The sequence below is a fragment of the Petaurus breviceps genome, unplaced genomic scaffold (genome assembly GCF_028583685.1).
Source record: "Petaurus breviceps papuanus isolate PSGF00001 unplaced genomic scaffold, PetGlider_PUasm1.0 64, whole genome shotgun sequence".
Lineage (NCBI taxonomy): Eukaryota > Metazoa > Chordata > Mammalia > Diprotodontia > Petauridae > Petaurus > Petaurus breviceps.
The window spans coordinates 3,635,534-3,649,250 of record NW_027186428.1 but is presented as its reverse complement, the minus strand read 5'-3'; the positions used below and the strand labels follow the sequence as shown (position 1 = coordinate 3,649,250).

The 13,717-nt window shown below is 43.3% G+C and overlaps 1 protein-coding gene across 1 annotated transcript in view; it reads right to left on the bottom strand.

Moving 5' to 3' along the window:
- Nucleotides 1-13,717, bottom strand: part of ASPG (asparaginase) — a 129,583-nt gene that overhangs the window by 61,079 nt on the left and 54,787 nt on the right. The window contains exon 7 of the mRNA XM_069103813.1: nt 7,729-7,841. Within this exon, the coding sequence (XP_068959914.1) occupies nt 7,729-7,841 (113 nt within the window). The remainder of the gene's footprint in view (nt 1-7,728; nt 7,842-13,717) is intronic.

Sequence of the window (13,717 nt, the reverse complement as noted above, 5' to 3'; positions counted from 1 at the left end):
CATTCCCTTCCCCCCCCATCACCCACCCTCACTGGGGGGACAAGCAGTTCAGTGTAGGTTGTACATGTGTGGCTAATGCAAAACAATAACATAGTAGATGTATTATAAAAGACTGACTATTTTTCCCTCCCTCCTATCCCACCTCCCACTTGTTCTATTCTCTACTTTGATCCTGTCCCTTTTCAAAAGTGGGTGCTTCCAACTTCCCTCCCCCCCAGCCTGCCCTCCCTTCCATCATCCCCCCTCACATCCCCTTCCCCCCCTATTCTCCTGGAGGGTGAGATCCCCTATTTAGTGTGTATTTCCCTCCCTTCTCAAGCCAGATTCAATAGGAATAAGGTTGACCTATTCCCTTTTGCCTTCCTATTCTTCCCCTCCATTGTAACCATTTTCCCTTGCCTCTTCTGTATGAGATAGTTTGCCCCACTCTGTCTCTCCCCATCTCCTCCCATTATATTCCTCTCACCTCTTAATTTCACCTTTTAAGTATCATCCCTTCCTGTTAAATTGGTCCCGTGCCCTCTATCTATGTATACCTGTAAACGTATATATACACATTCACATATGTATTCATATGCCCACATACCCTCATATAAAGACATATATATATATTTCTAATCCCTTCAACTACTGAGAAAAGTTTCATAGGTTACAATTATTGTTTTTCCATTTAGGAATGTTAATAGTTCAACTTTGGCCAGGTGGCTCAGCGAGCAAGAGCACCAGCTCCAGTGCCGGGACGACCCGGATCAAATCCGGGCCCAGAGACTCAGCACCACACCCAGAAACAACAACTGGCCATGCAACCCCAAACAAGCCACTCAACCCCGATTGCTTCAAACAAAAAAATAGTTCAACTTTGATAAGTTCCTTATGATTTCTTTTCCCTGTTTACCTTCTCATGCTTCTCTTGCTTCTTGTATCTGAATGTCAAATTTTCTATTCAACTCTGGTTTTTTCAGCAAGAATGCTTGAAAGTCCTCTATTCCAATGAATGATCATATTTTCCCCTGAAACATGATACTCAGTTTTGCTGGGTAGGTGACTCTTGGTTTTAATCCCAGCTCCCTTGACCTCCAGAATATCACATTCCAGGCCCTTCGATCCCTCAGTATAGAAGCTGCCAGATCCTGGGTTATCCTCATTGTGTTTCCACAATATTCAAATTGTTTCTTCCTGGCTGCTTGTAATATTCTCTCCTTAATCTGGGAATTCCGGAACCTGGCTATAATATTCCTAGGAGTTTTCTTTTTGGGATCTTTTTCAGGAGGTGATCGGTGGATTCTTTCAACCTCTATTTTGTCCTCTCGTTCTAAAACATCAGGGCAGTTTTCTTTGAGGACTTCCTGGAGGATGCTTTCCAGGCTCTTACTTTGGTCATGGCTCTCAAGCAGTCCAATAATTTTTAAATTATCTCTCCTGGATCTATTTTCCAGGTCAGTGGTTTTTCCCATGAGATATTTCACATTGCCTTCTATTCTTTTATTTGTTTGGATCTGTTTGACCACATCTTGATTTCTCATAAAGTCATTAGCTTCCATTTGCTCCAATCTAATTCCGAAGCAATGATTCTCCTCAGTGAGCTTTTGAGATTCTTTTTCCATCTGACAAATTCGACTTTTTAAGGCATTCTTCTCCTCATTGCCTTTTTGAGCCTCCTTTGCCATTTGAGTCAGTCTGTTTTTTAAGGTGTTATTTTCTTCAGTCAGGCTGTTGACTCTCATTTCATAATTTTCTTGCATTGTTCTCATTTCTCTTCCCAATTTTTCCTCCACTTCTCTTATCTGCTTCTTAAGGTCCTCTATGGCCTGTAACCAGCTTGTATTTTCCTTTGAAGTTTTTGGTGCAGGAGTTCTGACTTCACTGTTTTCCTCCTGTTCCATGCCTTGCTCCTTCTTATCCCCAAAATAGGAGTGTATTGTTGGAATCTTCTGTCTGCTTTGTTTCCTTTGCCTGCTCATTTTGCCACTCAATGATTTGACTTTTGGGCTTTTTGCCACAGTAGGACTCTGCCACCAGACAGGGGAGTTTTCGTCCCAAATGCTGGGGTTTTCTCAGCTTCCAGAGGTATTAGATGGGTGCCCTCTCTGAGGTCTCCACACGCTCTGACAAGCTGGACACACACCCCAGGACCTCCACCCTAGACTGCAATCCAGATCCAATCAGGTTAAAGCAAGAGCGATGACCCCTCAGACTGGTGCTTGGTCCCCCTACACTCTGCAGGCCAGGAGCTGAAGCCGCCACGTGGCGCTGGCTGGCTGTGCTGGCGTCTCAGCAGTTTCTCGCTCCATGGGTAAAAGCCACGCACTCCCACTTCCTGGGTCCCAAAGTCCAGACCGCACTGGCCTCTCACCTTGTCCTTGGCATCTATGTATTGATAAATCTGGAAACGGCCACAGTTGCTGCTGATCTGGAGTCCCTCTGGCTGGCGGCTGGCGGCTGGTCAGGCCCGCCCTGGGGCTAAAGCCTCGGCGTGGTGCTGGGCTCGGCTCCCAGAGCGCTGCGCTGGCCGATTCCTGCCGGCCTGCCGGGCTGTCCTCAGCGGGAGGTTAGCTTCTCTGTGTCCTTTTGTGGGTTCTGCAGCTCCAAAGTTTGTTTAGAGTCCCCTTTTTACATGGATTGAGGAGAGTGGAAGCCGGAGCCGCGGGAAGGTCGTGCTTCTACTCCACCATCTTGGCTCTGCCCCCGAAGTTGTCATTTCTTACTCCACTGATCTTCACCTGAATGTTTTCTGCCTCTGGTTCCTGGATATTCCCCCACACAATATTTCAATGTATTCATGACTTCAGTGTGATTACTTGATATAGTCATTGCATGGAATGTTACTGTACTAATCCCTTATCTACAGGGTGTCCCTAAAGTCTGAACACATCAGAAATCTCATTAACTATGCATATTTTCAAGAAATGGAATGAAATTTTTAACAACATTTTGTTTAATTAACATAAATTTTAGCCTTGACAATTTCATATGGAATAAAAGCTTTCATTAGCTATTGGGGACTATTTTCCATATTAATGAGATTAATTTAATTAATTACTGAGATTTCCTATACATCTCCTATGTCTTCCTATGAAATCTCATTTATGCTAATTGAATAAAATGTCGAAAATTTCATTTCTTGAAAATATGCATAGTTAATGAGATTTCCTATGTGTCCAGACTTTAGGGACTCCCTGTACTTTGTTTCTTTTGAATGAGGTACAAACTTCCTGCATCATATTCCCCTTACAAGTTCCATTTTAACAAGTATCAGGGATACATTTGAAGTCAGATGTGTCTGTTTGTATTAGAAGATCCAGTTCACATGGCAGTCAGTGTGTGATTTTGGGGATCAAAGAGACAGAATCACAGAATCTTAAAATAGTGGTTCAAGAAGGAATCTTGGAAGGTATCTGGTCCAGCTCTTTGGCCAAAGAAGAACCATCTCTGCACAACTCCTTACAAGTGGTCACACACCCTCTGATTAGGGATCTTTAACAATAAGTAACTCATAGGCTAGAGGTGAGAGGGGCCTCTAGTTCAAACTTCTCATTTTACAGTTAGGGAAACTGAGGCCCAGAGAGGTTAAGTGACTTGCCCAAGGTTGCATGGTTAATAAACCCTCTGACTTCAAAGTCTGTCCAATGTTCCTCTGCTTTTTATATAAATCTAAGCCTAAACATAGGCAATGACCTGCCTAAGACCACTTTGCAACTAGTTATCCCTTACAGGAATATGCTTTAGTTAGGGAAGAGGATGTCCTAATTTATCTTCAAAGTAGTCGTTGAAATCCTGCACCAAGGCCCAGAAGGATAGATATACCCAATTTCCTGCTCCTAGGGCTTAAAATCTTTCTGTTGGTATGGAATTATGTTATTTCAGACTAAGTTTGAATCATTGTTAGGACTCACAAATCATTTGATTTCAGGGAAATTTGGCAATACATATTTATCAAGCTTTACCTAACTCCCTAAAAGTTCTGCATAAATCAATTTTTTGTAATTTAGCTTTACTTTAAATGCACCAGGGAGACATTATATTAAATAAACCAAATGGTGAATCCTTTGGTAAAGTAAAAAAAAACAATCTTGCCTTTCCTTGTCTCACCCCAGTCTGAATTTTTAAAATCTGTTTTCCAGGTGTTACTGAAAGCTAATAAGACTACAAATTAATTAGCTTAAAATGTATAAATTCTAACTCTGGCTCATCCACCAACTCACTCTGTGACCATGAGAAAGTCTCTTTCCCTTTTTAGGACCCAGTTTTTCCATCTGCAAAATGAGGGCATGAGACCTGACATGTTATGACTATGATTCCCAGCTCAGCCCCTAACTTACCGTGTAACCAAGTCACTGCCCCATCTCAGTCTCAATTTCCCCCTCTGTCATGTGAGGAAGCTGGATTGCACTGGCTCTAAGGTTCCTTCCAGTTCTAAAATTCTATGACCTGTTCATTCACTCTGTACTTATTTATTAATCATATGTTCTGGGAAGTGGCTGCAAGTTTGGCCCTAGAGAGGGAGTTGAGAGAATGAGCCATCCTCCCTTCTTTGTAGAAGTTGACGATTATTGGAAAAGAACGTTGTATATATGGTCAGATTTGATGGATGTGTTGGTTAGTTTTGCTGAAGGGTATTTTGCCTCTCCTCCCCCCAGCCTTTTCTTTTTTATTCCTTGTTACACAGGATAGCTTGCTGGGTAGGTGAAAGGGAAGGGATATATTTAGAAATGAAGATAATGGTAAAAAAAAAAAAAATCACCCCTAGGAGTGTCCTTTTCTTCCTCTCAAACCTCCCCTCCATGGGCTGGGTCTCCCAAAACCCACCCAAGACAGCTAGGTGCAAGGTTGCCCTTCCCCCACTACCCTCCCCTTTCACCCAGGTTTCTTCACAGCCTAGAGGAGATAAGAGTCAACAATTCTACTGCTTCGGATCAAATGGAGAATGATAAGGCCTTGCCACTTGACCAGCCACTTCTTCCTAAGGTCCTCAAGTCATCTGTCCCACATTCATCTGCCCTGCAAATGAACTTTTTTTTTGGAAGGGGGAAGACAAGGCAATTGGGGTTGAGTGACTTGCCCAAAGTCACACAGCTAGTAAGTGTGTCAAGTGTCTGAGGCTGGATTTGAACTCGGCTCCTCCTGAGTCCAGGGTCAGTGCTCTATTCACTGTGCCACCTAGCAGCCCTTGCAACTGAACTTTTAAAAACTGTGTTGTCTCTCCCAATTAGAGGTTGAATTCCTTGAGTAGAGGGTGCCTCACTTTTCCTCTTCGTATCCCCAGTACTTGATACATAATAAGTGCTTAGTAAATACTTTTTCGTTCATTTAACATTTTGAAAAGACATGGCCCATGCCCTCAGGGAGCTTATAGTCTGGTGTAAAGGTAAGATACAACCACAGATTACCACAACATATAATATCCTGTAGAGTAAATGCAAGAGAGAATTATGAAACAAAGTGCTATGTGAGGACTGAGGAAGTGAGTTACCAATCAGGGAAATCAAGGAAGGTTTCCCAGAAGAGGCAGCATTTGAATTGGTCTACAAAGAATGAGTTGTAATTCAATAGGCAAATAGGGATTGAGGACATTCCAGGGATAGAGAATAATAAGACCAAAGGTGCAAAAGCAGGAGAGCCCAGTGTCTCCCTGGAACAGAGAAAATAGTACAGTTTGGCTGAAACACAAGGGTGTATGGAAGGACGTCATACGACACAAGGTTGGAAAGGGAAGCTGGTGTCAGATGCAAAGCCTCAAATGCTATACAGGAGTATAAATCTTACTCAGTAGGCAATAGGGAGCCACTGGAGATTTGAGCAGGAGTGATACGACCAGATTTATGCGTAAGAAATATCATTCGGACAATAGGAAGAAGGATGGATTGGAAAGGGGGAGAAAACAGCGGTGGAAAGACATTTAAGAAAATGATCACAATAGTCTAGGTAGGTGGTAACAAGGGCTTTGTTAGGGTGATGGCAGAGAGAATGGAGGGAAGGGTGTGAATCTGAGAGAAACTAAAGAGATATAACTCAAAGGTCTTGGAAATTGATGGGAAAGACGAGGTAAAGACTCAAAGGTAACCTCAGAGTTTGGGCAGCTAAGTGGCACAGTGAAGAGTGCTGGCCCTTGAGTATAATGGATCTGAGTTCAAATCTAGCCTCTGACACTCATTAGCAGTGTGACTATAGGCAAGTCACTGAACTGTTTGCCTCAGTTTCCTCATCTATAAAATGAGTTGGAGAAGGAAATGGCAAACCACTCCAGTCTCTTTGCCAACAAAACTCCAAATGGGGTCACAGAGTTACCTTTGAGGTCACAAAGTAACCTCAGAGTTACAAACATGGAAACCTGTGTGAATGGAAGGAACACAAACAGAAACAACATTTGCCATCAGAGGAAAATCAGCTTTAGGGGGACAGCCGAGGCACTGGTGGGACATCCAGGTGAAGCTGTCCTGTGGACATATAGGGATGAAGGTCTAGAGCCCAGACAAGAAACTGGGAGTAGAAGCAAAGCTGAGGCAGCATTGGTCCAGAGGAAGCAGCTGAAGTCCTAGGGTGACTGAGATTGGCAAAGAAAAGGGCAAGGCCTGGGGAGAAGATGGTGAGATCAGCCCAGAGGAGGAGGAGGGACGCCACTTCTTCTACAGCCAAAGGACAGGAGGGGATGGAGAGTGAGATTACTGAGTGTTGAGGCATGGAGGATGATGGAGAAGGGAGTTTAGATCACATGCTCTGCATCTTTTCAGGGCAGCAGGAGCGTCTATTTAGGTGTGGGTTGGAGAAGAGTCAGCATAATTCACAGGATCATAAATGTGCTGGAAAGTACCTCAGAAGTCATCAAGACCAGCCCCCTCATTTTTATAAACTGAGGCCAAGACAAGTTAGGTGACTGGCCCAAGGTCACGCAGGCAGTAAAGTGGAAAAGCTAGGATTTTAATCCAGTGCCTCTTATTCTAAAACTATTGAGAAGAAAAGGTTTGGAACAGACCTAGTGAAGAAGGAGGTAGAGATTCAATAAAGTTAGACCATGATTCTAAAGTCTATTCCAACTCTGACTTTTTTTTTTGCCTTTTGGAGGGCAATTGGGGTTAAGTAACTTGCCCAAGGTTACACGGCTAGTTTTTTGGTGTGGGTGTTAAGTGTCTGAGGTCAGACCCGAACTCAGATCCTCCTGACTCCAGGGCCGGCGCTTTACTCACTGTGACACCTAGCCGCCCCCAATAAGTTTAACACATAGTCTTTTTTTTTTTGGAGCAGGGAATGCAAGGCAATTAGGGTTAAGCCCAAAGTCACATGGCTAGTAAGTGTTAAGTGTCTGAGGCCAAATTTAAACTCAGGTCCTCCTGACTCCAGGGCCAGTGCTCTATTCACTGCACCACCTAGCTGCCCCAACTCTGACTTTTTTTTAAACAAAACTCTTAATTTCATCAGTGTAGAGAACTCCTAGTGAAGAAATGCCCAATACCAATGTAGATGGCAATTGTTCTACAAGTTATGATGTTAAGACAGCTCTGGGACATTGACAGGTTAAGTAACTTGCCCGAGGTCACAAAACCAATGTGAGATTGACTGAGGTGGGATTGAACTCTCAATCCACTATTCCTGGCATCCTCTTGACATCCTATATTCTGATTATTGTTCTTGCTCAAAAGAAGGCAGACCAATAATAACATCCATTTAGATGAGGTTTAACTTGATCACCTCAGAAATTGAGGCACCCTCCCAAGCCCCAGAGCCTGTGCCTACCATGGCTGCAGTAATCCCAGGATAGAGCCGCAGGACACCAACATTTCTCTCCATGTTGCTGTGCACCACAAGGTGTTTGTTCATACTGGCCTTCAGAATGAGTTCACGGTTGACTGTTGGGCACAGAAATAAGGCTACTGAAGACTTCAACAGAAGACCTCACCAAGTCCCTGTTTCTGTCCTGTGTTTGGGAGGCTTTAGGTCTGCTATTCTCCTTTGTTCTGACTTCTACTCCCTTCATTCAAATACTTCCTATTCTTCCAGGTGCTGCATCCATTCTACCTCATTCAAATCTTTCCCACTGTCCCTGGCCAAACCCATTTCTCCATACTCTGGATTCCTATAGCCCTTAGACCCCATCTCACCCATGACTACATGATTCCTCTGCTTGTCACTGGCAAAACCTGCGCATACGTCCTGTCTCTCCCAGGGCAGTGTGAGTTCCCCAAGGTCACCCCTCACCCAGCTCCTCTCCAAGTCTGGTCCCTTACCCCATCCCACCCACAGCAGAGCACAGAAAGGCTACAAACATTCAACTGGTGTTCAACAAAGTACATCCCTACTGGACTGCATTTGTTTAACAAAAGGACTGCCTGACTGCCAGGGAGATAGGACAATCACACCAGATCTTCAGGCTCCCTTCCCCAAACACACTTATCAGGCTGACATCAGATTATAGTGAACAGAGAGGGCAGGTCTGAAGGGTCAAAGAAATCATGAAAGAGTAGGGTTGTGAAAATGGGGAGTGAACCAAGAGAATACTGTACACAGTAATAGCAACATTGGGCGCTGACCAACTTTGATAGACTTAGATGCTTGTATTGCTGAGAAGAGCTAACAGTTTCCACAAGATTCATGACAGAAAATGCCATCCACATCCAGAGGAAGGACTATGGAGTCTGAATGCAGATCAAAGCGGACTATTTGCTCTTTTTTTTGTTGTTTTTGTTTCTTCTTTCTGGTGGTTTTTCCCTTTGATTCTAATTCTTCCTTGCAACCCGGGTAATGTGGAAATATGTTTCATATGATTGTATATGTAGAGCCTATATCAGATTGCATGCCGTTGTGGGAAAGAGGAGAAAATTGAGAACTCAAAATCTTATTGAAGTGAATGTTGAAAACTAAAAACAAGTAACTTTTTAAAACATCACAGAACAGAGAATATCAGAACCTTAGAACACAGAACATAGAATGTCAAAGCTAGAAGGGTCTTTACCATCTAGGCTAATCCTCTCAACCACACAGATAAGAAACCTGAGGCTTAGTGAGGTGACCTGACTTGCTCAATGTCACAAGCAACTCAGTGAGAGATCCCAAGCCCTCAATCCCATGTTCTTTCCATCAGACCAAGCTGCCTCTCAGCAAAATATTATGGAAGGTAGTTCCATACTCGTTATTAAAATACAAGACATTTACATTTTTTAATAAACTAAGGAAAATGTATTTATTGTAATTTCAAGGTCAAGGGAAGTAGGAGTGGCTGATTTGGGAGATAGGCAAGGAAGCCTGGGTAAAGGACCTTCAAATACTACAGGCACTCCTCCTGGCCCCCACTGTCCTGTCATTAATCAGTCCCCATACAATGGAGGGGCCAGGATCATTCCAACAGGAGAATTCTGTCTCAGCTGGGAGACCAGATAAGACAGCAGACGAGGGTAGATGTGCCATTGCCTTCCAGTTTTCCAAGAGTTATGGCTCCAAGGGGAAAATATTTACACACAGACCTTAATTCCTGCCTACAAACCAGCCCCTGGCTTTTAATTAAATGAACTGATAGATAAACAGTGACTCAATCAGAACATCTCACCCAAGGTCCTTCAATCCCTAGGGAAAGAAGAGGGGAATGTCAGACTCAGGCAGCACCCAGGGCCTCCCTCTGCTGATTATATCTATCTCAGAAAATCAGAAAAATCTTAAAGGAGTCCTCAGAGGTCTCTTGTCTACGCTTCCTCCCACTGCAAGGTTCTACTAAATAACATGTCTTTGCTTCAGTACTTTCTGAATGGGATGTCTTTCTGGGATATCTGAAAATTTAGAGATACAATTCTATTTTACTAAGTGCCTACTGTGTGCTCAGCCTTGAACAGATCCATAATTTTTCTCACACCATCACTCCCAATTCACTCTGACTGCTAGTTTGCTCTTCCTCCTTCCATTTCTCCAGTATAATAAAAAAAGCAATGATCCACATTAAAGGTATCTTTCAAAGCCTTCTAATAATCAGACCCCTATCTACTGATCCAGCATTATTACCAAATAACAAATGATCAGAGCTAGTAGGGAGTTCAGAAATCTCTATTCTAACCTCAACCCAATGTCAGAACTACAGGTTTGGGGAAATGTCACTGTCATTCAAGTGAAGGATCCAGGCCTTTTGGGGGACATGAATCAATAATTTAACAGCCCAAAAAGCTAATTGCGCCTAAGGTCCCATTAATAGAAGCACAGTGTGTAGGTCAAGGAAGTGATGATTTCATTGCACTCTTACCCTGATCAGACTACATCTGGAATGCTATGTTCCATTCTGGAGGTCATATTTGAGAGAAGAAAGAAACAAACAATTATTAAGCATCTACCATGTGCCAGGCACTTTACAAATACTTATCTCATTTGATCTTCACGACAATCCTAGGAGGAAGGTGCTATTATTACCCCCATTTTATAGTTTAGATAACTGAGGCAGGCAGAGTGTGACTTGCCCAGGATCACAAAGCTAGCAAGCATCTGCCGTTGAATTTGAACTCAGGTCTTTCTGATTCCAGGACCTCTATCCATTGTGTATCTACCTGCCTCTAGCATAAGATTAAAGATTTGGAGCTGGAAGGGATGTTAGAGGCTTTATAATCAAACCCTTACATTTTATACTTGAAGAAATTGAGATGTAGAAGGACTTCATAATAACCTGAAGAGACTTACATGAACTGATGCTGAGTAAGGAAAGCAGAACCAAGAGAACTCTGTACACAATTACAGACACAACGTATGTGTGAAGACTAACTTTGATACACTGCACTCCTCTCAGTAATGCAAGGTTATGAGACAACTCCAAAAGACTCATGATGGAAAGAGATATTCACTTCCAGAGAAAGTACTACAGAGTCTGAATGCAGATTGAAGCAGACTACTTGATCTCATTTGTATTTTGTTTTGTTTCATTCCTTCTTTCTCATCCTTATTGGTTATAATTCTTCTTTACAACTTGATTAATGTTTATTGTGAAGGTATTTGTAGAACCTACATTGAATTGCATGCTGCCATGGGAGGGGAGGGGGGAGGAGAGGGAGAGGGAGGAAATTTGGAACTCAAGGGATTGTGGAACTGAATGTGATAAACTAAAAGTAAATTAATTAAAATTTAAAAAAAGAAAAGAAATTGGGGGGAGGGGCTGAGCAAAGATGGCAGAGTAGAAGCAAGAAATTACATGACCTCCCCCCATAACCACCTCAAATACCTATAAAATATGATTCTAAACAAATTTTAGAGCTACAGAACCCACAAAGTGACAGGGAGAAAGAAATCTCCTGCAGAAGGCAGCCCAGCAGGCCCACAGGATGTAATGAGAATGTAAATTTTAAAGATCGTCCCTGCTCCTAGGCTAAAGTGCACCTGGAGCCTGGGGTGGGAGGCTTGTTTTTCAGTAGATACTTTTTGATTGGCCAGTGGTAACCAAAAGGTTGTTACATTCTCTGAGCCAGGAGAAGGCTATATAAGCCCTGAGGCTTTGTTTTGGGGCTCACTTTGAGAAGTGTTCTGTGATTTGATATGGATTCTGGGAAGCCGTTGTCCAGAGGGGCCCCCCCCCCCGCCTTTGAAAAACCCAGATGTTGATTTGGTATGGATGTAATGGCTGGACAGTTTGGAAACCTGTCTACTTGATCTGTTTCTGTCTTGATAATTCTGCCTGTATACTTTGAAGTTCGGGGTGCTGACCTTTTTCCCCTGAATGAGGTAAACGATATATGTTTGACTGATTAAAGCAAGCTTGTTAACCCATTTTGAGTTGCTTTCCTTTATTAAAGCAGATCCAAGAACCTGTGTTGGCAGCAAACCCTGAGGACGCTTGGGGTGCTTGCTGCTACACAGGAAGAGCTCATTGCAGCATTCTGGGAGCCGAGCACAGTCCTGAGTGAGCCGAGTGGTTTTGGCCCCTGGGCAGCCCCAACCAGTGGTGGCTGGAGCAGACTTCGGAGGGTGAATCACCAGCAGCTGTGGTGGTTTCCAGACTTTTGAACCCATAAACGCCAAAAAGAAAGTAAAAGGTCAGTCGGGAACTCTGTTGGAAAGAAAGGGGCGAGAGGTGGTGGAGGCACGGAGGCTACAGCAGCTGTCCCATGGCTGGCTCAGGAGCCCCTGGCCTACAGATCATAGGAGGACCAAGCGACCATGATCTCTCTTGCTTTGACTTGCTTGGATCTGGGTCACTTTCTTGGGTGGTGGTCCTGGGGTGAGAAACGCCAGTTTGCCAGTGTGGTATCTGTAGAAAGGGCGCCCTCTGGGGGGGCCAGGTAGCACAGTGAGTAAGAGCACTGGCTCCAGTGTTGAGAACACCTGGAGATCGAATCCCAGGCTCAGACACTTAGCACCCACCCAGAAACACCTGGCCGTGTAACCTTGAGCAAGTTACTTAACCCCAATTGCTTAGGGGCGGCCAGGTGGCTCAGCAAGTAAGAGCACCGGCTCCAGTGTCGGGATGACCTGGATCAAATCCTGGCTCAGATACTCAGTACCACACCCAGAAATAACTGGTCGTGTAACCTTGAGCAAGTTACTTAACCCTGATTGCTTAAAAAAAAAAAGGGGGCACCCTCCTCAGACCTCTAACATTTGCGAAAACCCCAGCAATTAGGGACAAAGCTATCTTCTCTGGAAGCAGAGTTCTACTGTGGCAAAGAGCTCAAAAGTCAAGTAACTGACTGGCAATATGATCAAGCAGAGGAAGCACAAACAGACCATAGAATCCTTTTGGGGAGACAAAAAGGATCAAAACATGGAAGAGGAAGAAGACAATGAAGTCAGAACTCCTGCCATCAAAAGCTTCCCAAAAAAAAACTATGAACTGGTTGTAGGCCATGGAGGAGCTCAAGAAGGATTTTGAAAACCAAGAAAGAGAAGTGGAGGAAAAACTAGGATGAGAAATGAGAATGATGTAAGAAAATCATGAAATGAGAGTCAACAACCTGACTGAAGAAAATTACAACTTAAAAAATAAACTAATTCAAATGGCAAAAGAGGCTCAAAAAGGCAATGAGGAGAAGAATGCCTTAAAAAGCCAAATTTGCCAGATGGAAAAGGAATTTCAAAAACTCACTGAAGAGAATCATTCCTTCAGAATTAGATTGGAGCAAAAGGAAGCTAGTGACTTTATGAGAAATCAAGAAACTATTAAGCAGATCCAAACAAATGAAAAAATAGAAGGCAATGTGAAATATCTCATTGGAAAAACCACTGACTTGAAAAATAGATCCAGGAGGGAAAATTTTTAAATTATTGGGCTACCTGAAAGCCATGATCAAAAAAAAGAACTTAGAAATCATCTTTCAAGAAATTCTCAAGGAAAATTGTCCTGATATTTTAGAACCAGAGGGCAAAACGGAAATTGAAAGAATTCACCCATCACCTCTTGGAAAAGATCCCAAAAAGAAAACTCTTAGGAATATTATAGCCAAATTCCAGAGTTCCCAGGTCAAGGAGAAAATATTACAAGCAGCCAGGAAGAAACAATTTGAGTACTGTGGAAACACAATCAGGATAACATAAGATCTAGCAGCTTCTACCATGTTTCCCCGATAATAAGACACTGTTTTATTACTTTTTTTGGAAAGAAAAACACCAGAGGGCTTATTTTCAGGGGAGGGCTTATGTTGTCCTGCCTCAGCTCTCCTCCGCGGCACTGCTCTCAATGGCGCCAGCAAGCAAAGCACTGGGGAAGAACAGGATGACACGCTCACTGCTGCAGCTCTGATTGGATGCAGCTCGGAGCGCGGCGTGC